Raw genomic sequence first — 27370 nt, 5'->3', positions numbered from 1 at the left:
ATGAACTCGCTCACTCGATCGCTTTCTCCCAATACTCTTCTACATAATACAGTAAGCTTCAATGAACAATATCAATTGAGAACAAACAGTTTACGTTGCTAAGAGTGGTTGCTAAGGGTGTTGTGTAGTTATACACAGAACCGCTGGGTGAAACGGGTCAATCAGAATCAAGTACACTAACTAACCGTTTTATAAAATACAATAAGCTTCAATGAAGTGACTCAACGTTCCTTCGTTACTAGTCCTAAAGTGATGTTGTAGAATTTGTAACACAGGCTTGTGCTCAACTATCAACTTGAGATTTGAATCCATGTTGGAAGGAAGTAGTTCTGCACAAAAGAGGGTTTTAAAGACACTCCATTGTTATTTCTTATTTATTTACACTCTTGTGTTGTCGAACTGTTGTATAAAAGCAATATCACACTCGTAGCCATGCGATATGGCTGTATATCAGCACACTGTGATTACCTACGGCCGAATCACAGATCACAGCCGTGCTGATATACAGCCATATCGCACAGCTACTAGTGTGATATTGCTCATATATATATATATATATATTTGTGTGTTTTGTTTTGTGTTTTGTTTTTTGTGGCATTTTCTGGGGCTTGACAGCTCATTGTTTACTTTTATTATTAGGTAAAGAGCAGCTGGAACATTTAAATAAACATCTACTTTTGTGTTCCATGGAGGAAAGAAAGTCATACAGGCTTGAATCGTCCTGGGGTGCGTTTCCCGAAAGCATCGTTAGCCAACTATGGTCGTAAGTCCCATTGAACTCTATTGGTAACGACGGAACTTGCGACCATAGTTCGCTTTGGGAAACGCACCCCTGAGCGTGAGAAAATAATGGCAGAATTTCATTTTTGACTATTTTTAAACGATTTTAAACTGTTTAAATGTTCTGCATACTCCAAGTTCATTATGGTTGGTTTGCTCTTTGCCACGCAGCAGTGAAAAACATATGAAAACAAGTCTTCAGTCTTCCATTATCGGAGTATTAAAGGTGCTAAAGAGGATGTTTTGTTTTATACATTTGTGCAATATTACTTGAAACTGTCTTTACTAACTGATAAAAGACTATTTATTAGGTGCACTGAAAGGAATAATATTAATATACATCATCTGTGCACGAGGTAGGGCCTTAAAAACATCCGCCAATCGTTTACGCGATCATCGCATAAACGATTGGCCCTCTGGCTTGTCAATCACTGCCATGACGTTCCTTGTGCGCGACGTGCGAATGCCGGTGGTAAACAAACGCTCGTGTTCCAACACTCGTGCACGAGTTTTGGGAGGCGTTCCCTCGAAGTGAGCTGTGAAGGAGGGGGGTTGTTCTTACGCATGCGTTCATTTCAAAAACTCACTAACAGTCTTTGGTTTCTCAGTCGACGAAAAGATCCTCTGTAGCACCTTTAAGTGCATGATAAAGCTGCCATGAGATACAGTTGACAGAAGAAATATTTAATCAAGGATCTCTGGGAAGCTTCCTGTCTATCTGTAATGTATAACACAGTGACAAAGGATATTGTTTGCAATATTAAAGTGGCTGGGTGGTAAACATCAAGATTTGTATCATTAAATGTGAATGTGTAGACATTTTGAGTCATTACCTGCAGCTGTATGATTGAAGACAGAAGTTCAGGCTTTGTTTGGCCTATCATCCATCATGTGAGCTTAATGTCAGTGCATAAAAACTCCACCTTAAATGTGAATCTACTCTGATGAAGGACTGGGGCATGAAATGATCCTTGTGATGGATGACATTCCCCGCACCCTCTGTGAATGACAAATCCAGAGAGCTGTAATATGAAAAACCGACACCATCTGCCTCAATAACGCTCGGCCCGCCTCCATTTTGAGCTGTTATTACATGTGGTTCTGATGCTTCATTTCAATATTCAAATATGCAAAGGAGATTCAGGCATTTGGATGATCAGTTCACTGAGCTGTCATTACATCTTTTGAAGTAAAAGACACTCTGATTCCATTCAGTGCTGTCACAAAGCAAAAACATAATTCAGCGGATATGAATCAGGGTAAGCCAGCAGGGCATGTGTGCCATCTAATCAACATGTGCTGTGCCAGCAGGCATTGACCACCCTTTTTGTCTGGTATAATTAACAGTCTGTGTTTGTATTTGTATGGAGACAAATATATTTTGGTAAAGTATTGAATTAGGATATAGAGTGGTCAATATTTATTGGACATGAATACATCTTTTCTATGATGAGGATGTTTTTAATTTCTGTTTTTTTCAGTGCATAGATTCAAGAATGTCAAGGTGATACAACTGTTCATATGTTATAATGAAGAAAAAAGTCTCATCAAAAGAATGAAATTACTGAAACGAAAATGTTATTAAGTACACTCTAAAAAAATCAACCCAAAAACAACCCAATATGGGTTGAAAATGGACAAACCCAGCAGTTGGGTTAAATGTTGGTGACGGAGGGTGACGGTCGGCGGAATGCTGGACCATGGTGGAGCTGAAGGTGGGAGGAGCCAGGATGGAGACCTGAGTGACGGGTTGGGTGGAATCCCGGGTCCAGACAACGGAGGCGGAACCGTGAAGATAGGAACCAGTGTAGTAGAGAGGTTGATGGACCGGGGCGAATCCGAAGCCCTGAAAGCCTGGAGCCCAGCTGCTGACTCATGGGACTGAGGCGGTGATGGGGATCTGGCTAACCAGGGCGACGATGCGATGAGAGAGGGCAACGGGTAAGCTAGAGGAAGGGAGGAGTCTGATGATGACGTAGGGGTGCAGGGTGTAGGTGTCGCCGGAAGTCCATGTGAGCAGCTGGGCGTCGACCGCCGAAAGCCGACCTGGAGTCCCGATGGAACCCAGCGGAGTCTCCGGGCAGACGGGCCACGGTGGAGACAAAGGAGTGGTGAGGCAATGGGTTGACGGGCTGAGGTGGAGGCATGGGCCTGGAGGCCCGATGCATAGTTGGAGACATTCCTCCACGGCGCGCTGGTGTTAGAGAGGCCCGAGGCGAGGCAGGTGAGCCGCAAGGAGCTAGCGGCGGTGGCAGAGCCAAGGAGCTTGATGACACCAGTGGTGCCAACGCATCTAAAGGAACTGGCCGAAACCAGCAATGGAGACGTGATCAAGATGTTAGGGTTTGAAGAGGGCAGAAGAAGGTCTCCGGACGGAACCGCTGAAGAGATTGATGATACAAGGGTGGAGACTTGGTCAATGTTATGGTTGCTCCTGACTCATGCCTGCCAAAGCTCCGGTGCTTCGATCTCGAACTGCCTTGATGTGTGCCTCGGGCTCTCGAGTGGCGAGAGAGAGTTTACCGCTCTGGAGAATCACGGCTAGATACCCCAGCCACCGTCAGTTCTCTGGGCAAAGAAGGAGGTACAGTGTGGGTGAGTCCATCGTCTTATGAATATATACTCGTTTAGAGGGTCATGATCCTACCATGGAAAGAAGACGAGGGATGCAGGATACAAATAACATTAAAGTTTACCGGTGATTAACAGGTAGCAAACAACGTGACCATATTCAATAACTGACACAAGATGAACAGAACGGGGAGTATAAATACACAGAGGGATGAGGGAGCTAAACAGGCACCGGTGGAGGAAGGTAAACTAATCAGGTACTAACTTAAAAATGTATTATATTTAAAAATTATTAAGATGTGTTCAAACATGACATTTTTAGAGTCAAATTAAATTTAAAAATGTTTCTTGGAACTGATATTAAAGGTTTTTTAAAACCAACATGAATTCAAAAGGTAGATTTCTAAGACTATCACAGACACTCTTTTTAGTCACTGTTCCAATACCAAACCAAGTGAAATCTGCAAACTAATGCTGCTAGACATTTTCTTTAAAGTAACTGAACTTTTCCAAGCCATGTTTGCAATTACTTTTAGCCAATTGATGCCATGATTATTGTAGGATGTATTAAGTTTCTTAACTTAAGTAACCTGTGCCTCTTTTATTCTTTTTATTCCAATTTTTGCAGGTAGATATTTCCATACTTTTCTGTACTTGTAGTGAAAAGATTTTTCATGCCCCATTCTTTAGTTATTCCCTGCTGCGCTGTCAAACATAAATCACACCACTCTTATCTTGCACAAATTGAATGGAAAAATAATTATGTTTCTTGCTGAGGCAGAAGTGTGTTAAGCCCCAAAAGTCAATCGGCAGATAAAGATGGAGAACGTTTCAAAATGTGTTTATTCATCCATTTTGTGTGCCAGACATGATTTAAACAGACAAAAGACTCAGAAAACTGAAAAAAGATCTTGTATGCAATTGAAAATATGTCAGCATATCATAGACAACAGTATTTGGCCATACATTTTTTATAATAGTCTAAACCAGTTGTCAACCCACATGTCCTTCAGTTGTTAATTACAACCAAGTCCAATGCAAAATTCATTAGTCAAACACACATACACACAAAATATTCATTAAACATTCCCTTTAGGCCTATTGTTAAATCAATAGTTTGAGTTTTTTCATGGCCAGTCTAGTTCAGAAATATTTTATTTCACAAGAACTGGCATTGATCTGCAAAAGGATAAACACAATATGAAACATCTCAGACAAAAAGGTGTCAAGGTCTTCTCATTGTTTCTGTCTTCTTGCATGTCAGTGCTTGAACAGGATCATCTCTCAAATCGTCTTTGTGTAAGTAAAATTTAATTAGAGATTTTTATTTGTATTTTTTTTTTTTAATTTGATATGTACTTTATAATGGATATTTATTTGTGTTATGAGCTTTATAATCAATTCTAAAACAAGAGAACTGATTAAATATGTCATATAAGGACAGAAACTTTTTGCCAGGTGTGCTAACTAAAAATAAAATAAAATAAAATAACACTGCAAGCAGCGATTATCACAGTTCAAGCATTTTAAGGCCTTTAAGCGAATGCGTAAAAAGGTATTATGATTTATTCAAGCAAGCATGAAAATACATTTGCAGAAAATACATGGTTTTTACAGCTTTTTAACAGTTATAGTGCCACCTATGGTTCGATCTCCATAAAAGTTTTCATGCTTGTTTAGCATCATATTTTGCATGTTCTTACCTATTTTCGTGAAAGTTTTCATTTTAGAGTTACAGGCTTTTGCATGCAATTGACCACGTCCATTTTCTAAATGACCCCATTATAGTTACCCAAAGGGTGAAGTTCAAAATTTTTTTGATAATTATTGATCTAGAAAGTCCAGAGAATTGTACTGCAGTGGTTTTATTGAGGTTGAGCCAAAAACTTAGGACAAGTTCGCCAAAGCTGTTTTTTTTTAAATCTCCAATATTTAATGAATGATTCGAAGGACAGAGGTGGTCCTAGAGGCAAAGTTGCTCAGAATAAGGAGTTCTACCATGTGGTATGAATGTCGTGAGCGTGTGGGAAAAATCACGTGAGATACAATCTTTACGTTCGTGAAAAATGCGATGGCACCCCCTGGTGGCCAATTTCTTTTGAATTTTTCACAGGCCTCTAGAGCCATGAGTCAAACAGGCCCAGCGATTTTTGTTCCGATCGGCCTCCGTTAACCTCGTCTGATAGCTGCTGAAAATTCATTGGTCACTGCCGGCCACATTTTTCGAGATATGCCAATGTCCTCAAAGGCAGTCTTGGACAAAGACACTGCATGCCAATTTTCAAGTCAATCAGACTTTGGGTTGCATAGTTATAGCCATTTTTTTTTTTTTTTCATGTTATAGCACCACCAAGTGGCCAGTTGCTGCATCCTTTTTCATGCAACCACAGAATTAGCTCTTACGCATGTGTTCCAAGTTTGGTGAAAATATTTAATTCCGTTCATGAGTTATAGACATTTTAGTAAAAGTGGCTTCACCCACTTTTAACGTTTTTTGTCCCGTAGAGACTGTGAATTGAAATTTCAACTTTTTTGATAATTATTTATAATCAGGTTCCGGAGAATCTTCCTACACTGGTTTGGTTCTGATCTGACCAAATTTTGTCCGTCTCGAGCCAAGGATTCCAACGATATAAGACACATGAGTCTGCGCCTACGGTTTAGGAGTTATGAGCGATTTCATACTTTTCACAGCTATAGCACCCCCATCAGGCCAATCAGGGTGAGTTTTGGTGACGTTGTAGATGGTGTGAGTACTACCAGCCCTCAAAGTTTCAAGTCTCTATGACTTACGGTTCACTTTTAGGGGGGGATTCTGACAATTGCAATAGGGTTTCAGAGCTACACGCTAGAACCCCTAAATACAGAATCACAACTGTGAGTTTTGCTGAAACTTGTTGAAAACAAAAAGCATGTGCAAACTTCACTGAAGAATGCAGCTACATGCTCAAGCCACAGCATCAATTCAACACCCTCTCATAAAGCTGTCAGCTGTAGATCTGTGTGGCGGCTGACATCTCTAGACTGCTGAAGCTGAAGGTGTAATGTAAGGGTCACGCTGTATCTCACTGCATAATAAAGCATAAATATGCATGACAATTCATTTTCTTAGACGCTTAGAATGTCAGGTCGGGTTGGGCTGCTGTGAGACAGGAGCGTGATAAAATGGCAGGAAGTTCAATGTTTCTTGAAAGGAAACACTCTTGGGATGCTGTAATCTCAAGAGATGTTTCATTTCCTCACGTTCATGATGCGGATTCAGGTGGATTAGTTTGTATAGGAGACATTTCAATAAGCTTAGATTTTGTGGTTGTATGGGTGATTCTTAGTGAGCATTAAGTTAATAAAATCTGAAGTGTGTTATAAAATGAATTATTTAATCAGTGTTAAAAATCTGTAATCTGTAAGGGATAATGTACTTTCAGCCAGTCAGCCAGCAAAATAAACTTACTAAATGAATAGATATGTGGACATGTAATACTGATTTGAGTTTAATTCATTTTTAGAATTTTATCTGCATAATATCTTAAATCTCCCATTAAGTGCCTTTCCTTTCACATACTTTTAAAAAGTGTACTTATTTTGGAAATAATCTACTTATGTACATAAATGAGAACTGAATGTAATGTTTTCAGTAGAACTTAAGGTGACATGTACATTACATTTACATTAGAAATTCATAATTACTTCTATTTAAAAAACAAAAATGGTTAAAGTGTACGTTCTGTTTTGAAAAGTGCTCTTTAGTATTTAAAAAAAAAAAAAAAGAAAAAGTGTACTTATTAGAGAAACAATATACTTTAAGAGAATACTTGAGTGCAAACTGAATGTAATTGTCACGTGTTGAGGCAGGCAGACGAAGACAAACAGATCAATATCAATATACTCCAAGTTTAATGAATATAATCCAAACAGGATTGTCAGACAAAGACTGAGTGAACAGGAGGAACTTAATTATCCTCATCTATGTTTGCTACTTAAGAGGACACAGCTGATACAAATGAACTAATGATGAGGAGTGTGACAACAAACTAAAAGTCCATAATAATGAAACTAAACAGAACATAACTGTGACATAACGCCCTGGGGGTTATGAGGTGGAGGGCTGAGGTGGAGCTAGTGTGAGTGAGGACAGAGGTGACACAGAGGGGAAGGAGGAACCCGCTGCAGTCATGGGGGTGGAAGGACGGAGTGCAGCGGATGGACCGCAAGTCCGTGATGGAAGTGGTGTGACAACTGACCAAGGAGGAGCCGGCAGGATGAGGGAACCCAGAGGAGGCACAAGTCCGAGGGTCTCCAGTTGAGCTGAAGGTGGGAGGAGCCAAGACAGAGCAGTCAGGTCAACAGGCCAAGATGGAGCAAAGAGTTCAGATGCCGGAGGCGGAGCTGCAGGATCCTCTCGTGCTGACGTGTTACCACCTGCAGCGGCGTGGCTGGAGGACTGGCTGAGCTCTGGGGTGATGAAGGTGGTGAGGATCTTGACGGCGTGACAGTGAGTAACACACAGTCCTTACAGCCATTTGTACTGTTCAGAAACAGTGATGATGACGATGATCCCAGGTGGGAAAGGGTGGGAGATGGTAATTCTTCACTGAAGCTGATCAGCCAGTCCTTATTCTCCGTCATCATGACTCCCTCGTCCGCTGATGTTGCTGGCACCCCTGGTCAGACTTGCGATGGAGCTGCACTTCCGGGGCGAGGGTCAGTCCTGTCCTCTTCTCCTCGGGTTCTGGCTGACGTGTCATGGCGGGTGGTAGCTCTCCGTCTGCGAGCGGCACATGCGAAGGTCTGGAAGGTCGAGATGGTGGTGAAATGTTGCCCTCATCCGGAACAGGGTCTTGAGGATCACGTTGTCCAGGGTGCTGGTGATGGCCAAACAAATAATGTCTTTGACAAAAGAAAAAAGGTTAATCGCTCTCCTGAGCCGATTACTCTTACGATTATTCTTGCCCTATCGTCCATTACTGGCGGTCCAATCTGTCATGGTGTGCTGAGGCAGGCAGATGAAGACAAACAGATCAACATCAATACACTCCAAGTTTAATGAATATAATCCAAATGGACAGAAAGGCAGGAATAACACAACCAAACATTACAGTGATTGGACAAGGAACTTTATGCCAAGTTTACACTACAAGATTTTAAGACTGATCTAAGTCAGATTTGCAAGTTAACGAGCTCGCCGACAGGTCGGGCTGTGATCGGGGGAAAATCAGCGGGTGATTGGCGCTCTCCAATCTTTATGTGTGAACTACTCAACGGCGCATCAAAGAGGCTCGCTGACACGTCGCCGACACCTCACAGACACCAGACAAATATCTATCATGTTAAATATCTGGAGCTGTCGGCCGACTCGATATCCTGTGGTGTCACGTGTCGCAATGCAACAGCCAATGGAATGTACACTGATGTCTATGGAAGCAGCAATAACAATCCATTCAAATATAATTTGCCGACGTTTAAGTTGTTATCAGCGCTCAGTTCAGAAGCCTGCATCTCTGATGGTATGGGGTTGCATGAGTGCGTGTGGCATGGGCAGCTTACACATCTGGAAAGGCACCATCAATGCTGAAAGGTATATCCAAGTTCTAGAACAACACATGCTCCCATCCAGACGTCGTCTCTTTCAGGGAACACCTTGCATTTTCCAACATGACAATGCCAGACCACATACTACAGCAATTACAACATCATGGCTGCATAGAAGGAGGATCCGGGAACTGAAATGGCCAGCCTGCAGTCCAGATCTTTCACCCATAGAAAATATTTGGTGTATCATAATGAGGAAGATGCGACAAAGAAGACCTAAAACAGTTGAGCAACTAGAAGCCTGTATTAGACAAGAATGGGACAACATTCCTATTCCTAAACTTGAGCAACTTGCCTCCTCAGTCCCCAGACATTTGCAGACTGTTATAAAAAGAAGAGGGGATGCCACACAGTGGTAAACATGGCCTTTTCCCAACTTTGAGATGTGTTGATGCCATGAAATTTAAAATCAACTTGTTTTTCCCTTAAAATGATACATTTCTCAGTTTAAACATTTGATATGTCATCTATGTTGTATTCTGAATTAAATATTGAAATTTAAAACTTCCACATCATTGCATTCTGTTTTTTATTCACAATTTGTACAGTGTCCCAACTTTTTTGGAATCGGCTTTGTATAGTTTTGTAAAATAACTTTAAGTCAAAAAACACTCAGGTTAAAATTATAATCAAGTACTTTACATGTGTTTTAGTATGTTGGTGAACAAGGCAAAATAAGTTTATGCTTCTTTAAAGCATGTTGACATGCCCAAAAAAAAAATAAAAAAAAAAATAAATAAATAAATAAATAAATTAAAACAATGATTTAAAATGTATTAAGGTAAAACCTTTGATTTAACATTATTATAAAGTGCATTTTTTTTTTTTTCAAATTCAAGTTTTTATTGCTTTTGGAAGGTGAAAAGGTAACAAAAGTACAACATCACAAAAATAATAATAATGATACAGGGTTCCAGATTTCTACAGGCACAGTTGGAACAACAACAACAAAAAAAAAAAAAAAAAAAAAAAGTACAATACAAGACATTTCAACAAGTGTCAATCTATTCATTCTGAGTTGTTACTGTAATATATGTCCAGAACTCTTCCCAAGGCGACAACCCATCCTCTTTGACACCATTTATTCTATTGAGCATAGATTCATAAGAAGCAATTTCTATCATTGCACTGGCCCAATCTTTCAGTTCTGGGGCTTTCACTGTCTTCCAGTGTCTCAGAATAATCCTGCTAGCCACTGTGATACATACCATTATAACAGAAAGTACACACTTAGAAACATTTGGTAATTGAGACTTGTCACCCAGTAAACAAAGTTGAGGTGTCAGAGGTATTGTGGAGCCATACCAGCAACTTACGACATCTACAACTTGTTTCCAGAATGGTTTAACTAAGCTACACTCCCAAATACAATGTAAAAATGTACCCGTTTCCAACTGGCACTTCCAACACAAATCGTCCTTTATCAATTTCATCCTATAAAGTCTTGCTGGAGTGTGGTAGTATCTATGAAGAATCTTATATTGAGTGAACTTCCCCTTTACTTCTTTTATATATTTACCACACCCTGCCAAAATGCTGGACCATTTGTCTGAGTCAATTTCTTCACCAATATCTCTCTGCCAAATGATCCTTAAATTTCCCAAGTCACTACTCCTAAAGGAGTTTACCATTTTATATAAATGTGGAGATTTATGAAATTCTTGTGTTTTGTTTAAATAACTTGAGATAGGATTGTCAACCATGGGGCCAACTTTAGACAATATACAATTACGTAACTGTAAAAACTTCCAGAAGTTTTCTTTTCCCACAAGATTATAACGCTTAGTTAAATTTTCGTAAGACCTTAACACCCCATTCTCATACAAGTCTTCAGTTTTACTGATACCTTGCTGGTGCCAATACTTCCAATAAATCAGCTTTTTACCAATACGGATTGCTGGGTTATGCCATAATAAAGAGTATTTCTGTAAGTGGTGAGATAATTTGAATATTTTATGAATTCTAACCCAAACATCTCTAGTGTGAATAAGAACGGGATTTGTAGTATTAAAAGTAGACTGTGAGAATACTTCAATAGGAGTAAAGGGTGCACAAATTTTATATTCAATATTCATCCAGTCCGTTTTATCTTTTTCCTGATTCCAATATTTAGCTATTTTAGTCAGGACGAAAAGCAAATGATATAGTCTACAATCTGGAAAACCCAACCCTCCTTTTTCTTTCGGGGCAATCAGCTTATTTAGATTGATCCTTGCCCTTTTCCCATCCCAAAGAAAATGTTTCATTAAGTTATCAAATTGCTTGAAAAATGAAGATGGAATTTTAATCAGAAGCATCATTAATATATAATTAAGTTGGGGGGCTATAACCATTTTAATAATACTAATTTTTCCCCATAAAGTAAGTTTGATTTTTCCCCACTTCTCCAAATTAGTTTTGAACTTCTGTAATAATGGGTGTAAATTGAGTGTTATTATTTCCTCCATGTCCCGGGACAGTTTTATTCCTAAATATTTCATTCCCTTAGGGACCCATTTAAATTTAAACTTTTCTACCATAACTGGTAAACATGAATTGGAAAGGGGGGTAGCTTCAGACTTATTCCAATTAACTGTATAACCAGACAATTTTGAGAAGGATTGAATAACATCCAATAGATTTGGTAGAGAGGTCAGGGGGTCAGTTATAACTGCTAAAATGTCGTCTGCATATAGTAATAATTTATGTTCTTTGTCTCCTGCTTTCACTCCCCTAATACCAGAGTTGGCTCGAATGATAATTGCCAGTATTTCCAAAAAAATAATAAACAAAAGTGGGCTTAAAGAGCACCCCTGACGTGTCCATCTTGATAGGTTAAAAAAGGGGGATACTACTCCATTTGTTATCAATGCGGCCTTGGGTTCTTTGTATAATATTTGTACCCATGAAATAAAATTTTGCCCAAAGCCAAAATGTGACAAGGTAGAGAATAAAAATTGCCACTCCACCTTGTCAAAAGCTTTCTCCGCATCCAGAGAAATAGCTGTTATTGGAGTATTTTTGGATTGACACAACCAGATTAGATGAAACAACAATCTTACATTTTCAGAAGAAGCTCTATTGTTCATGAATCCCACTTGGTTAGGATGAATAATGATTGGTAACACCTTTTGCAGACGATTGGCTAGGATTTTTGTCAAAATTTTCAGATCGACATTTAATAAACTAATAGGTCTAAAATTTGAGGGGTCTGTAACATCTTTACCTTTTTTGGGGATTACAGAAATAAAGGCCTCATTAAATGTTGGGGGTGCTCGCCGTTTCCTGAACATTTCTTGGTATACCCTCATTAAGTATTGGAGCTATAACCTCTACAAATTCCTTATAATACTCCACGGGCAAGCCATCAGCACCCGGCGATTTTCCATTTTTCATTGATGAAATTACTTCTTTTATCTCATTTACTGAAATAGGGGATTCCATCTCCACCACCTGATCTGGCTGTAAGCTCGGCACTTCAACATTTGAGAGAAAATCTTCAATCTCATTTTGAATAGATTTAGTATGTGTTATAGATGTATACAGCTTTTCATAGTATTGCTGAAAAACTTTATTTATGTCTTTGGCTGCAAATATTTGACTATCTCCTTGTTTAATTACTGGTATTGTGTTGGAAGCAATTTTTTCTCTTAATTGTCTGGCTAACAATTTCCCTGTTTTCTCTCCCCCTTCATAAAAATTTGTTTTCAGTCTGTACAGTGCATATTCCACCTTTTTGTTATAAATCTCATGCAACTGATATTTTAATCTACAAAGTTCTTGATAAAGCCTGTCCGAAAAAGCATTAATCAACTGTAATTCCTTGTTTTTGATTTCCTTTTCCGACTTGTTAATCTTATTTAGACTCTCTCTTTTCTTTTTTGCAGCCTGAGCGATAAGTTTACCTCTTACATACGCCTTAGCGGCCTCCCAGACTGTTGAAATGTCTTGAGTACTCCCTAAATTTATATCAAAAAAGGATTTTAAATCATCTTCTAAAGCTTTTCTGAAAAGGGGATCTAACAATAATGCCGTATTCATTCTCCATCTTCCTCTTTTCTCTGTATCATTGGTTATATTCAGAAGAAGTTCTACTGGTGCATGGTCGGTAATAGTTATTGTCTTTATAACACAGTTTGCTACTTGAGCAGTCAAAGGGGTTGATACTAAGAAAAAAATCAATCCTTGAATACATTTTGTGACTGTGGGAGAAAAAGGTGTAATCCCTATTCTTTGGATTGACCTGCCTCCATATGTCTGTAAGACCCAAATCACAACTCAACATATGTATTGCTTCTCTTCCTTTTGACAATAAATGAGTCTGTCGAGAACTTTTATCTAGGATTGGATCCATTACTTCATTAAAATCCCCAGCTAGAATTATTTGGCCCTCAGAATTCCCCAGCATGTGATTAAGCTCATGGAAGAAGGGTGGGTCGCTCTTGTTAGGTGCATATATATTGCACAACACCATTTTTGTACCCTCTATAATGGCTTCTAAACACAAAATCCGTCCCTCTGAATCATTAATTTGTTTTAACAGAACAAAACTTATATTCTTATGAATCAGAATTATCACTCCATTACGTTTACTGGAGTATGAACTGTGAAAAATGTGACCTACCCACCCCGCTTTAAATTTTTCTGATTCTTTACCCTTCATATGAGATTCCTGGATAAACACAATATCTGCTTGATTGTTTTTCAAATATGTCAACACTTTTTTCCTTTTTGCTGGGCTACCACACCCATTAATGTTCCATGAGATAAATTTAACTAATCTCCCAGACATTGCTATTTATTATAGTCTATGGTCTGTGCCCACCTTTAACAATTTATCCTGTATTAATAACTTGGAACTCTGAAACGCCTGCATATGAAAAAAATGCTGTAAACCCAAACCTTCCGAACTTTTGTTTTTGAAAACGTAACATTTCCAACACTATGAACTTTGAAATATGTGAACAATAATGAATACAAAAATAAACATAGAAACAAAACAGAAAAAGTAAAGGGTCCGACAACTCCCCATCCCTCTTTTCCAGGCATCCACTTTTCTTCACTATGAAGAATGGGGAAAGAGGGAAAAAACAAAAACGAAAAAGAAAAAACAAAAACAAAAAATCTCCGGTCCGTAGGTTTATCGCAGCTCCTATGCACGCTGTCTTCTTGGCCGTTTCTAAGCCACTCGGGAGTTATCGTTCAGTATCTACATTCCCACATAACTGAATTTAAATGTTCATGAAAAACATGGGCCCACCTTAATTTAATACGCCTGCTCCTCAGTGACAGTGTTCATTGATGAATCTGTCAGCTGCCTCCGCGTTTGTGAAGCTCTCGTTCTTCCCGTTCCATTTGAAACGTAGTGTTGCTGGAAAGGTGAGTGAGTATCTCACGTCGAGTTCCTGCAGCCTCCGTTTCGCCGGGGTAAACGTCTTCCTCAGAGCAGAGAGTTCTTTCGACATATCTGGAAACAACGAAAGGCGACAGTCCTCCCAGACAATTCCCCGTTTCCCTTTCACCACGTTGATCACTTTGTCTCTTGCGGACTGCCTTAAAAAACGGATCAAAACCGGTCTCGGAGGCTGATCAGAATTCGGCATGGGAGTCGGCTGCCGATGCACTCTCTCGATCTCGAACTCTCCGCCTGTGTCTAACTCGAGGCCCTCCTTCAAAATCCTCTGTATGCAGGTCAATAAAGTCCCGTTAGTACCGTAAGTCTCTTTAAGACCCACCAGCCTCACATTATTTCGTCTGCTCTGGTTTTCGAGAGTTTGTACACGGTTCCATAACACATCCACTTGTTTATTTCCGGTACTGCTGTCATTCACCAGCCTCTCCGAAGAATCTTCCAGATGCGCAATACGCTCTTCTGCTTCTTCCAATCTCTCCTGAATAGCCGTGACCGTTGTTTTCAGTTCTGCCGTGGTTTGTTTAATAGTTGAGACATCTGTCGCGACGGTCGATAGTGTAGAACTCATTTTAGAAACTTCCACAAACATTTTCTCAAGACTTTCGTTCGAATCTGTAGGGCTGCTGGGTGCGTCTGAGGTATCGTCCTCAATTTCGTGTACCGGGGCTTTCCGTGTGGCGGGACGGTTTGGAGCTTTAAAATATCTCGACGTAGCCATACCTTTTTATGTTCTTTCTCAGAATTCTGAGTGCTCTAACTACTTAATTAACTGCGGTGAGCATATGATCGTATACATTTGTAGGATTATAAGCAATTAAAGTAAATTAGCTCCTTAGTGGCGTGAAGATCGCTAACATGCAGCCATCTTGCTCGCTGCCCCCACGTGACTCCCCTATAAAGTGCATTTTTAAGAAAAGTGCTAAGAAACAGTCCTAACTGACCTAATACATAAATATTATATGGGGAGTGCTCTAGCCAGATGGGATTTAAACATTGTCAGCTGAAGACCCAAGTTTAGTTTGAAGATGAAAAACATACCAAGCACAATGTTCTCTCACCATTCCTGATTTCTAACACACACTCACAGCATTCGGCCGGTCTTGTGGCTCATCAGAGCAGAAACGAAGGCTGATGCTCTCCGTATGTTTATCTGTTGTCTCCAGGTGTGTTCATATGTAAATTTCGTAAACTTATTTCGTCCATTAGATTGAAAGATCTGAAAAACCCCATACATTTACCCACCCACAGACCCTCCCCTCGAAGAAATCAGGACAGTAGTGGTTGAAAGTGGACTAAAGAGAGATTAAAACACCAGTTGTAAATGGGAATGTGTCTCCCTCGTCTATTTGTGATCCCATCGACCAAAACGCATCTTAATTCCAGGTGTAAACATGGCCTCTGTGTATCAAAGCAGTGATCTGTTCCCTTACGGAACAAAAATATATGGGAATACACTGCAAAATATAATGCGATATATTACATAATACATTTCCATATATGGGAAACTAGTGCTTATATTTTTCAATATATGCATTGGCCATGAATGGCTAGATATTGATACATATAAAATATTTATAATTAAATACAAAAATAGCATTACATTCATAAAGTTTTATCCTTTATTGTGTACTTGTATTGCACATATTCCCATATAAATGTGAATGTATTGTACACACACATATACACACATTCATGGAATGAGTTACAATCAGTGGTTACAACAGACTTCTAGTTCCCAGAATGCTTTTGATCTGATTGTTAAAGGAGAGTAAATGTTAACATTAAGTGCTATTTCATGTGTTTTGCTCAATATTGATAAAGGGGGAGATCTGTTATTGTTTAAAGTTGTATTATTTTGGAATTTAAAAGGTTTTCTGGTATATGTGAGTTTTTGGGGTTACCATTGTGCTGAAGAGTAGAGCCTGTGGTTAGGTTTATGATTGGCTGAACACCATTAAGACTATAATAACTTTATTTAAAAAGTAACAACTGTGCACGCTATAGCACAGTGATAGTCTCTTTGGTAGAAACTTTAGTACATGCAGGTGTGCTTTTGTTAACTTACTTGAAAATATGAAACATTTAAAATGTAAATAATTATAAAATATAACAAATGTATTACATAATATATTTTTTACCATATTTGTGTTTATACCTCATGAGTAAATATATCCGCAATATATAATGCATGGAGTACCATATCTGATAACATATAAATCTCTATATTATGAAGTATATTACTGAATATAAAATTGTATACATTAAGATATATTAGTAAATATATTATCACATATTTTTCAATATATGAAAAGCGGCAATTCCTTATGCATTATTCAAAATATTGTAATATATTTACCCAATATATTACTGATGGGAAGTTCGGATCATTTTACTGACTCGGACTTTTGAGTCTTGTTCAACAAAATGAACGAATCTTTTTTCGATTCATTTCGTTCATTTCGTTCATTTTAGCAAAATGTAATTAAAATGTTACGTGTTACTTCCCCAACACATCTACTACTTATGCAAACGTTGATCCCACTACAAACAATACAAAACTACAATGCTGTAAGATTCAGAAATGATTAATTCATGACCTGGGTCTTCAGTTTATGACAAGCTGATTAAGCTCACCTCACCTCTTGTCTGACAAGTCTTCGGGTTTAAGTCATTCCTTAATGACGTGACAGGCAGTCCCATGCTAAACCAATGCAGTCTGAGCCGGTAAGAGAATTGATTAGTTCATTTCATGAGTCTTTCGGGTTTTTGAGTCGTTCCTTAAACACGTGACAGACCCATACACTAAGCCAATGCATTCTGAGCAGGAAAGAGAATTGATTAGTTCTCTTCATGAGTCTTTCGGGTTTTTGAGTCGTTCCTTAAACACGTGACAGACCCATACACTAAGCCAATGCATTCTGAGCCGGAAAGAGAATTGATTAGTTCTTTTTATGAGTCTTTTGGGTTTTTGAGTCGTTCCTTAAACACGTGACAGACCCATACACTAAGCCAATGCATTCTGAGCCGGAAAGAGAATTGATTAGTTCTTTTTATGAGTCTTTCGGGTTTTTGAGTCGTTCCTTAAACACGTGACAGACCCATACACTAAGCCAATGCATTCTGAGCCGGAAAGAGAATTGATTAGTTCTCTTCATGAGTCTTTCGGGTTTTGAGTCGTTCCTTAATCACGTAACAGACCCATACGCTATTTCTGACATTTCTGTCACTGTTTTTGTTACTGAGGATCTGTGGTGTGTTATTATAAATAAATAAAGCCCTGTTATAAATAAAATATTGATTAATTTATCTTTTTGACTGTCTATCTGTAAATAAACACTAGGCTATATAATAATATAATAATCCAAGCCTACAATACAAAGTATTTATAGCCTAGTTTGTTCATTTTTACTCCAATTTTGAGTTTGCTGTTATAATAATTGCTTTTCCTAGGCAGACTTGACATATTGGTCTAATATAAGAAGATTGCTCAAAAAGGAAATAATGACATAAATTAAAAGCAAATAACATTTTGAATTTGAATTATTAATGTTAGTTTAAAACATCAAGGTTATGATAACTTCAGCTTTAACAGTTGTAACACAAACTCAAACAAAACTGGAGAGTTAACGTTATTTACTAATAAATATAATGTGCTTGGGTCACACAGCATAGCGTATGGCTCTGTCACGTGATTAAGGAACGACTCAAAACCCGAAAGACTCATAAAAAGAACTAATCAATTCTCTTTCCGGCTCAGAATGCATTGGCTTAGTGTATGGGTCTGTCACGTGTTTAAGGAACGACTCAAAAACCCGAAAGACTCATAAAAAGAACTAATCAATTCTCTTTCCGGCTCAGAATGCATTGGTAGCGTATGGGTCTGTCACGTGTTTAAGGAACGACTCAAAACCCGAAAGACTCATGAAATGAACTAATCAATTGAATCATCAGGTGAACTACTTCTAGCAGTACAGAACCTGTAGAATATTGCACATGCGCGACTGAACGAATCACCCCCCGAGACGACTCGTTCTTCCCGAGTCACATTAAAGATTCGTTCAAAATGAACGAATCGTTCAAGAACGACACATCACTACAATATATTTTTCTGTATATTTTCAAATATACTGTTAAATCATGCAATATATTGATCATTCATATATAGGGAAATATATTTTCTTTCCATAAGGGTTATCTCTGCAAAATAGCAATAGGCTACAGTTTACATAATTGAATTGAACTTTATGTTAGTAGCTCTCTTTATAACATTGGGTTTAAGGTCCCTTGACTCTGGACGCTGACTCTATGCAAACTTTTAACTGAATTTTTCCCCACATTTGTAGTTTACACAGTTATCTTGAACCTTCAGTTAAAACTACTGCAAAAGACAATATACTTAATATGCATTAACATCGCTGATACCATAACACAACATAAAGCCATAAGAACAAATTTGCAAGAAAAAAACATTAATTTTAAGCTTGACCTGGGGCACGTTCAAGCTCAAACCGGTGCAAAACGTTTTTCTACGGTTTCCGGGTTGAACGACATATTTCCTGGAAACGCTGTGCAACGGGGTTTGAGATACGTTTTCTCTTGTTTGGTGGGTGTGTCAAAAATGTCAACGGCTCTGGCAACAACATGTATATAAACCATGCGGTATTAAAGAGACGGCTCGTACAATGGGTATGAATGTAACATAAAAGTAGGTACTATACATATTTATATATTTTGCTATTGTAATTTGGAGTGACACTTTCATAAACTTATCTATTCTCCTCTGATTATATAATGGTAAATATTAAAATATGATAGCACAACAATAGTGATCATCAATAATGATAAGCCTAATAGTCACAATAAAAATAATAAGGTCATATAGATCATAACACAGTCTTGGAGGTAAGAAGTGGATTATCCTTCATCTGAAATATGAGGCAAATGTTGGATCACAATAATTAGGAACCACAGTTTCCACAAATCCCTTCACTCGATTGGGATGTTCTCTTTTATACTAAACAGCAAGGGCAGTGACTGTAATATTGAGTGTATTTTGCAGTATTAAAACATGTATTTATAATGATTTCATCAGGCTCTGAAAATTCTTCAAAAAGAACACAAAGAATGGCCTTCTCAGCTGCCATAATTGAAACTCTTGCGTCATCAGAACAGGGTGTTCAACGCACCACCGTTTCTGTTTAAAAAAGTTTCGTTTGTGCTGAACGGAGCCCAGATTAATGCTATAAATCTTATGAACAGTCAGCATATTACTGTTCCCTAAAATGTATTCTGACTTCAAATAATTGAAGAATTAAAATTAATGTATTTTAATTAATCCCAAAAAGCAGTTTGTGTGCTGTCTTTCTGTTCAGAAATCATAGTATATAAAAAGTAAATATGAATGAAATGGCAGTTGTCGTGATCAGATACTAGTGACACCTGAACCTAATAATTGAGTATTACATGTTCCCATGACAACTGATTGTCAGGAACCAATTGGTAAATGGCAGCTCCTGACACTATAAAAAGTCCATTTTACTATCACTAATGTGTGTTGGGGTACAAGTATGTTTTTTATGATTTTGTAGTGGTGTTGCTGAGGTGGTTAGTTGCTGATTCTAGACTGGACATGGAGGGTACCACTATCCGACTCTTAAGGTATGGTGTTAAATTGTAGTGTTTGGTATTTTTGTTTTTTTTACTTTAAAGCAAAAAGTGTCTAACAAGTCTTTCTTTTTTTTTTTTTCTCCTCAGTTTTTCTCTGGCACTTCTCAGTCTTTGTGTCCATGGCCTTATTGGAAGTGGTAAGGTTTATTCAGGCAAATTCTATAATTCCTGTTTGTCAACATGTCTGGTTCAAACCCCTCCTGCTTTTTTTTTATTTTATTTTATTTATTTTTTTTAAACTTTCTTTCTTAGTAGTTGGCTCTGTCAGGATTGGAGGTTATCCTGTATACAATGAGGCTGGTCTCCCCATGCAGGATGTGAAACCACAGAGTTCCTATAGCTGGTATGGCCATGAAAATGTATCGGATCCCATTAGTCCTCAAAGATCTAAGAATATCACTTACAGTTTCGCACAAGTTAAGGGTGTGTATAGCAGTGTAAGCTATAGTCCTCAAAATGGCTCTTCTGGTCTTGGCCCAATGACTAATGTGAACAAGCCTGACTCTGATGCTAGAAGTCAAGTTCAAGGATCTCTAATGTCTTCAGCTGGAAGTGGTAGTCTTGTACCCATTGCAGTGGCCACAGAATCAGAAAGTATGAGCATTGAGTCTCTACCCAAGCCAGCGCAGCTCAACTATCAAACTTTAGGGGAGTCTAGTAGTGAATCTGTGGCATCTAGTAGCCAGCAACTAGTGCAGACCAGCTCCCAGTCCAGTGGCCAATTAGTGCAAGTCCGCTACCAGTCTTCAGTGCAGCCCATTGTCAAGCCTCAAAGTAGACTTCAAGTTGGTTCCAGGTTATTTTCTGGTACCAGGCCAGTGCAGACTTCAAGTTCCACCTTTTTCGTAAAGCCTTTGCAGCAAAGCGGTGAGTCCTCACAACCCAGCTATCAGTTCAGACAAGGCAGCTATGGGTCTGGACTTGTGCCATTGCTCAGTGGGCAGCAACTAGTGCAGTCAAGCAATGATTCCATGGTTCAGCCTAATGTGCAACTAGCACAGGCAAGATACAAACCTGTGGCCCTGCTCGGCCTCCAACAATCATCTCAAGCCAGCAGCCAGAACTTGGAACAAGCCGTCTCTCAATCTGTGGACCAGTCCAGTGATCTGCCATCAGCACAAGCCAGCCACCAGTCTGTGGACCAGTCCAGCATCCAAGCCCAATCCAGCTCACAGTCTTTGTCCCAGCCAGGTGGCCAACAACCAGGGCAGGCCCTTTACCCATCGGTGTCCCCGCCCAGTGCTTTGCAGTCAGCACAAGCCAGCTACCCATCTGTGTCCCAGCCCAGTGGCCTACAGTCAGCACAAGCCAGCCACCAGTCTGTGGACCAGTCCAGCGTCCAACACCAAGCCCAATCCAGCTCACAGTCTGTGGACCAGTCCAGTGGTCTGCCATCAGCCCAAGCCAGCTACCCATCTGTGGTCCAGCCCAGTGGCCTGCAGTCTGCACAAGCCTCTTACCAGTCCGTGTCCAGGCCCAGTGGCCCACAACCAGGACAGGCCCTCTACCAGTCTGTGTACCAGCCCAGTGGCCTGCAGTTGGCACAAGCCAGCTACCCTTCTGTGGTCCAGCCTAGTGGCCTTCAGTCAGCACAAGCCTCTTACCAGTCTGTGACCAGGCCCAGTGGCCCACAACCAGGACAGGCCCTCTTCCAGTCTGTGTCCAGGCCCAGTGGCAAACAAGGACAAGCCACCTACCCATCTGTGTCCCAGTCCAGTGGCCCACAACCAGTACAGGCCCTCTACCAGTTTGTGTCCCGGCCCAGTGGCCTGCAGTCAGCACAAGCCAGCCACCAGTCTGTGGACCAGTCCAGTGTCCAACACCAAGCCCAATCCAGCTCACAGTCTTTGTCCCAGCCAGGTGGCCAACAACCAGGGCAGGCCCTTTACCCATCTGTGTCCCCGCCCAGTGCTTTGCAGTCAGCACAAGCCAGCTACCCATCTGTGTCCCAGCCCAGTGGCCTACAGTCAGCACATGCCAGCCACCAGTCTGTGGACCAGTCCAGCGTCCAACACCAAGCCCAATCCAGCTCACAGTCTGTGGACCAGTCCAGTGGTCTGCCATCAGCCCAAGCCAGCTACCCATCTGTGGTCCAGCCCAGTGGCCTGCAGTCTGCACAAGCCTCTTACCAGTCCGTGTCCAGGCCCAGTGGCCCACAACCAGGACAGGCCCTCTACCAGTCTGTGTACCAGCCCAGTGGCCTGCAGTTTGCACAAGCCAGCTACCCTTCTGTGGTCCAGCCTAGTGGCCTTCAGTCAGCACAAGCCTCTTACCAGTCTGTGACCAGGCCCAGTGTCCTACAACCAGTACAGGCCCTCTTCCAGTCTGTGTCCAGGCCCAGTGGCAAACAAGGACAAGCCACCTACCCATCTGTGTCCCAGTCCAGTGGCCCACAACCAGGACAGGCCCTCTACCAGTCTGTGTCCCGGCCCAGTGGCCTGCAGTCAGCACAAGCCAGCTACCCTTCTGTGGTCCAGCCTAGTGGCCTTCAGTCAGCACAAGCCTCTTACCAGTCTGTGACCAGGCCCAGTGGCCCACAACCAGGACAGGCCCTCTACCAGTCTGTGTCCCGGCCCAGTGGCCTTCAGTCAGCACAAGCCTCTTACCAGTTTGTGTCCCGGCCCAGTGGCCTTCAGCCAGTACAGGCCCTCTTCCAGTCTGTGTCCAGGCCCAGTGGCAAACAAGGACAAGCCACCTACCCATCTGTGTCCCAGTCCAGTGGCCCACAACCAGTACAGGCCCTCTACCAGTTTGTGTCCCGGCCCAGTGGCCTGCAGTCAGCACAAGCCAGCCACCAGTCTGTGGACCAGTCCAGTGTCCAACACCAAGCCCAGTCCAGCTCACAGTCTGTGGACCAGTCCAGTGGTCTGCCATCAGCCCAAGCCAGCTACCCATCTGTGGTCCAGCCAAGTGGCCTGCAGTCTGCACAAGCCTCCTATCAGTCCGTGTCCAGGCCCAGTGGCCCACAACCAGGACAGGCCCTCTACCAGTCTGTGTCCCGGCCCAGTGGCCTTCAGTCAGCACAAGCCTCTTACCAGTTTGTGTCCCGGCCCAGTGGCCCACAGCCAGTACAGGCCCTCTTCCAGTCTGTGTCCAGGCCCAGTGGCAAACAAGGTCAAGCCAGCTACCCATCTGCTGTCCAGCCCAGTGGTCTGCAATTAGCACAAGCCAGCTACCCTTCTGTGGTCCAGCCTAGTGGCCTGCAGTCAGCACAAGCCAGCCACCAGTCTGTGACCAGGCCCAGTGTCCCACAACCAGGACAGGCCCTTTACCCATCTGTGTCCCAGCCCAGTGGCCTGCAGTCAGCACAAGCCAGCTACCAGTCTGCTGTCCAGCCCAGTGGCATGCAATTGGCACAAGCCAGCTACCCATCTGTGTCCCGGCCCAGTGGCCCACGACCAGTACAGGCCCTCTTCCAGTCTATGTCCAGGCCCAGTGGCAAACATGGACAAGCCACCAACCCATCTGTGTCCCAGCCCAGTGGCCTGCAATTAGCACAAGCCAGCTACCCATCTGCTGTCCAGCCCAGTGGCCCTCAACCAGTACAGGCCCTCTACCAGTCTGTGTCCAGGCCCAGTGGCCCACAACCAGGACAGGCCCTCTTCCATTCTGTGTCCAGTCCCAGTGGCAAACAAGGACAAGCCAGCTACCCATCTTCTGTCCAGCCCATTGGCCCTCAACCAGTACAGGCCCTCTACCAGTCTGTGTCCAGGCCCAGTGCCCTGCAGTCAGCACAAGCCACCTACCCATCTGTGTCCCAGTCCAGTGGCCCACAACCAGAACAGGCCCTCTACCAGTCTGTGTCCCAGTCCAGTGGCCCACAACCAGAACAGGCCCTCTACCAGTCTGTTTCCCGGCCCAGTGGCCTGCAGTCAGCACAACCCAGCTACCCATCTGTGGTCCAGTTTAGTCGCCTTCAGTCAGCACAAGCCTCTTACCAGTTTGTGTCCCGGCCCAGTGGCCCACAACCAGTACAGGCCCTCTTCCAGTCTGTGTCCAGGCCCAGTGGCAAACAAGGACAAGCCAGCTACCCATCTGCTCTCCAGCCCAGTGCCCTGCAGTCAGCACAAGCCAACCACCAGTCTGTGGACCAGTCCAGCATCCAACACCAAGCCCAATCCAGCTCACAGTCTGTGGACCAGTCCAGTGGTCTGCCATCAGCACAAGCCAGCTACCCATCTGTGTCCTGGCCCAGTGGCCCACAACCAGGACAGGCCCTTTTCCAATCTGTCAAGCCCGGTGGCCTGCAGTCAGGACAAGCCAGCTTCCCATCTGTTGTCCAGACCAGTGGCCTGCAGTCAGGACAAGCCAGCTTCCCATCTGTTGTCCAGACCAGTGGCCTGCAGTCAGCACTAGCTCGTTACCGGTCTGTTTACCAACAAGCAGGACAGGCCAGCTACCAGTCTTTCTCCCAACCCAGTAGCCAGCAGCCAGCACAAATCCACTACCAATCTGTGTCCCAGCAGCCTGGATTCCAGGTCTTTTCTGTGCCAGATCAGTCAAGTTATAGGTCTCATTCCAGTCTTGGTTCCCAGTCTCTAGAGCAACCCAGTAATGTACCTCTTTCTTCAAGCTATGAGTCTGCAATGCAGTCTTTCAAGCCTGGCTTTCAAGATCCAGCACCTCCACACTATCAGACTACTCAAAATGAGCGTTCATCTCTAGGCATATTGAGGTTGCAACAAGTGAAGTCTTAGCTGCTTTGCTGCTTTTTCTTAATTTGGTGTTTGCTTTTGTTTTTGAAAAAATAAATCATTTATAAAATGGGTTTGTGTTTGGTGTTTACTACTGGGAAGTCTATTTTGGCCTGAAAGTCTTTTAGTATTGTTTGTGCTACATTAACGTGACATCTGTTTGTAATCTGCACTTTTTTTTTTTCTCTTTTTTTTTTTTTTTTTTTTTAATGCCCTGTTTACATCTGGTAAGAGTTTTGGTGGTCTGATCAAGTGGATTATTCTAAATACAGGTGTAAACAGTCTAAAATGTTTTGCACTTGTCTACTTTCAACCACTTCCAGAGGTAGTCAAATGCATTTGATTGGTTTGCTTTTGTGTTGTAAAGGCCACTGGGGTTTACAAATGCTTGAAATATTAGAAAAAGCAACCATGTCTTATTAGAGGGGAAATTATAACATTAAATACACTGAGTAGGCTACAAATTGAAATGATTCACTTTTCTGTTTTCCACAATCTCTTATGGAACAAATATATATAGGAATATACTGCAAAATGCAATATAACACATTATATGGGAAACTAGTGCTTATATGCATTGGCCATATATTGATGCAAAATATTTATGTAGACAAATATCATTACATAAAGTTGTATCCTTTGTGTACACATATTGCACATGTTCCCATATAAATGTGACCGTATTGTACACAAATATATACACATTCATGGAGTGAGTTGCAATCAGTGGTTACAACAGACATCTAGTTCCCAGCATGCTTTGCTTCTGATTGTTAAAGGAGAGTAAATGTTAAAATGAAGTGCTATTTCATGTGTTTTGCTCAATATTGATATAGGGGGGGAGATCTGTTAGTGTTTAAAGATGTTTTAGTTTGGATTTTAAAAGGTTTTCTGGTATGTGTGAGTTTTTGGGGTTACCATTGTGCTGAAGAGTAGAGCCTGTGGTTAGGTTGACGATCGGCTGAACAACATTAAGACTACAAATATAGCTGCGAGCAGCAATGGCGGGCCCAAGCCCGGTGGCATTGCCACCCTGGTGGCTTCAGGGCAACTGTGCACAGTGGGCAATAGGCATTTAAAATGGTTAAATATCAAAGGGCTATGTCTAATATTACTGGACTATAAGGTGGTGCTATAGAGCCCCTACTCCCTGCCCGTTTCTAAAGCTTTGCCCATGTCTACTGGCTAACAATCCTATGTGTGTGTGGAGTTTCAAATAATTTGAAGCGCATGCTAAGAGTCTCAAAAGCATCCAAAAGGAATATTAAATTTTGATGTGTTGCCAAGGCAACTGTGTTTGAGATATCACGATTCTTTTCAAAGGTCTATATCTGCCATGTTTTGACATTATTCAAATGAAGTTTGAAGCAAATCGGGTAAAAATAAGAGGGTGATCTCAAAGCATGCTGAAAGTAACACATTTCCTGCTGCCAGTTGGTGGCGCTATAACTTTGACTCACAATAGTCACATCCATATGATCAGCCTTGTACAACAAACACACACACAGCCGAAGATTAATCAAAATCAATTAATGTATGCAGAAGTTAAAACACTTTGTTTCCCTTTTCTTGCCATAAATTCGTTGCCTCACCACGGCCAAAGCGTTTGTGATATTCAACATCTGTTTGCAATTAAACAACTTCAGTGTCTTAGCACTAAGTTAAAGGTGCCCAAGAATGTTCTTTCACAAGATGTAATATAAGTCTAAGGTGTCTCCTGAATGTGTCTGTGAAGTTTCAGCTCAAAATACCCCATAGATTTTTTTAAATAAATTTTTTTAACTGCCTATTTTGGGGCATCATTAACAATGCACTGATTTACATTCGGCGCCGCCCCCTTAAATCGCGTGCTCCCTGCCACATGAGCTGTTGACTATATTACAGCGCCTTTACAAAGTTCACACAGCTAATATAACCCTCAAATGGATCTTTACAAGATGTTCGTCATGCATGCTGCATGCATGCTTCGAATTATGTGAGTAAAGTATTTATTTGGATGTTAAAGTTTTATTCTGAGTGAATTTGAGGCTGGGCTCCGTGGCTAACGGCTATTGCTACACTGTTGGAGAGATTTATAAAGAATGAAGTTGTGTTTATGCATTATACAGACTGCAAGTGTTTAAAAAATGAAAATAGCGACGGCTCTTGTCTCCGTGAATACAGTAAGAAACGATGGTAACTTTAACCTCATTTAACAGTACATTAGCAACATGCTAACGAAACTTTTAGAAAGACAATTTACAAATATCAGTAAAAATATCATGCTATCATGGATTATGTCAGTTATTATTGCTCCATCTGCCATTTTTCGCTGTTGTTCTTGCTTACCTAGTCTGATGATTCGGCTGTGTGCAGCTCCAGACATTAACTGGCTGCCCTTTTCTAATGCCTTTTATAATGTTGGGAACATCATGGGCTGGCATATGCAAATATTGGGGGCGTACATATTAAGGATCCCGACTGTTACGTAACAGTCTGTGTTATGTTGAGATTCGCCTGTTCTTCGGAGGTCGTTTAAACAAATGAGATTTATATAAGAAGGAGGAAACAATGAGGTTTGAGACTCCCTGTATGTCTTTTCCATGTACTGAACTCTTGTTATTTAACTATGCCGAGGTAAATTAAATTTTTGAATCAAGGGCACCTTTAAAAAAGTCTGATGTAATTTGTTTAAACC

At 41.2% G+C, this 27370-nt stretch overlaps 1 protein-coding gene across 9 annotated transcripts; it reads left to right on the top strand.

The window, feature by feature from the left end:
• Positions 1-19855: 19855 nt before the first annotated feature.
• LOC125265793 (AT-rich interactive domain-containing protein 1B-like) lies at positions 19856-24767 on the top strand. 9 transcript variants are annotated; one of them, XM_048186280.1, is made up of 4 exons: positions 19856-19990; positions 20087-20136; positions 20252-22167; positions 22312-24767. In XM_048186280.1, the coding sequence occupies exons 1-4, from the start codon at positions 19962-19964 to the stop codon at positions 24694-24696; spliced, it is 4380 nt and encodes a 1459-aa protein (XP_048042237.1). In that variant the 5' UTR covers positions 19856-19961; the 3' UTR covers positions 24697-24767. The 9 variants fall into 9 exon arrangements, with proteins under 9 accessions (XP_048042237.1, XP_048042238.1, XP_048042233.1 ...); XM_048186281.1 differs by having other exon boundaries at positions 20252-22404; positions 22645-24767; XM_048186276.1 differs by having other exon boundaries at positions 20252-22548; positions 22645-24767.
• The last annotated feature ends 2603 nt before the right edge of the window (positions 24768-27370 follow it).

This window comes from Megalobrama amblycephala, linkage group LG3 (genome assembly GCF_018812025.1).
Source record: "Megalobrama amblycephala isolate DHTTF-2021 linkage group LG3, ASM1881202v1, whole genome shotgun sequence".
In the NCBI taxonomy this organism is placed as follows: Eukaryota; Metazoa; Chordata; class Actinopteri; order Cypriniformes; family Xenocyprididae; genus Megalobrama; species Megalobrama amblycephala.
This window is presented reverse-complemented; position numbering and strand designations above follow the sequence as displayed.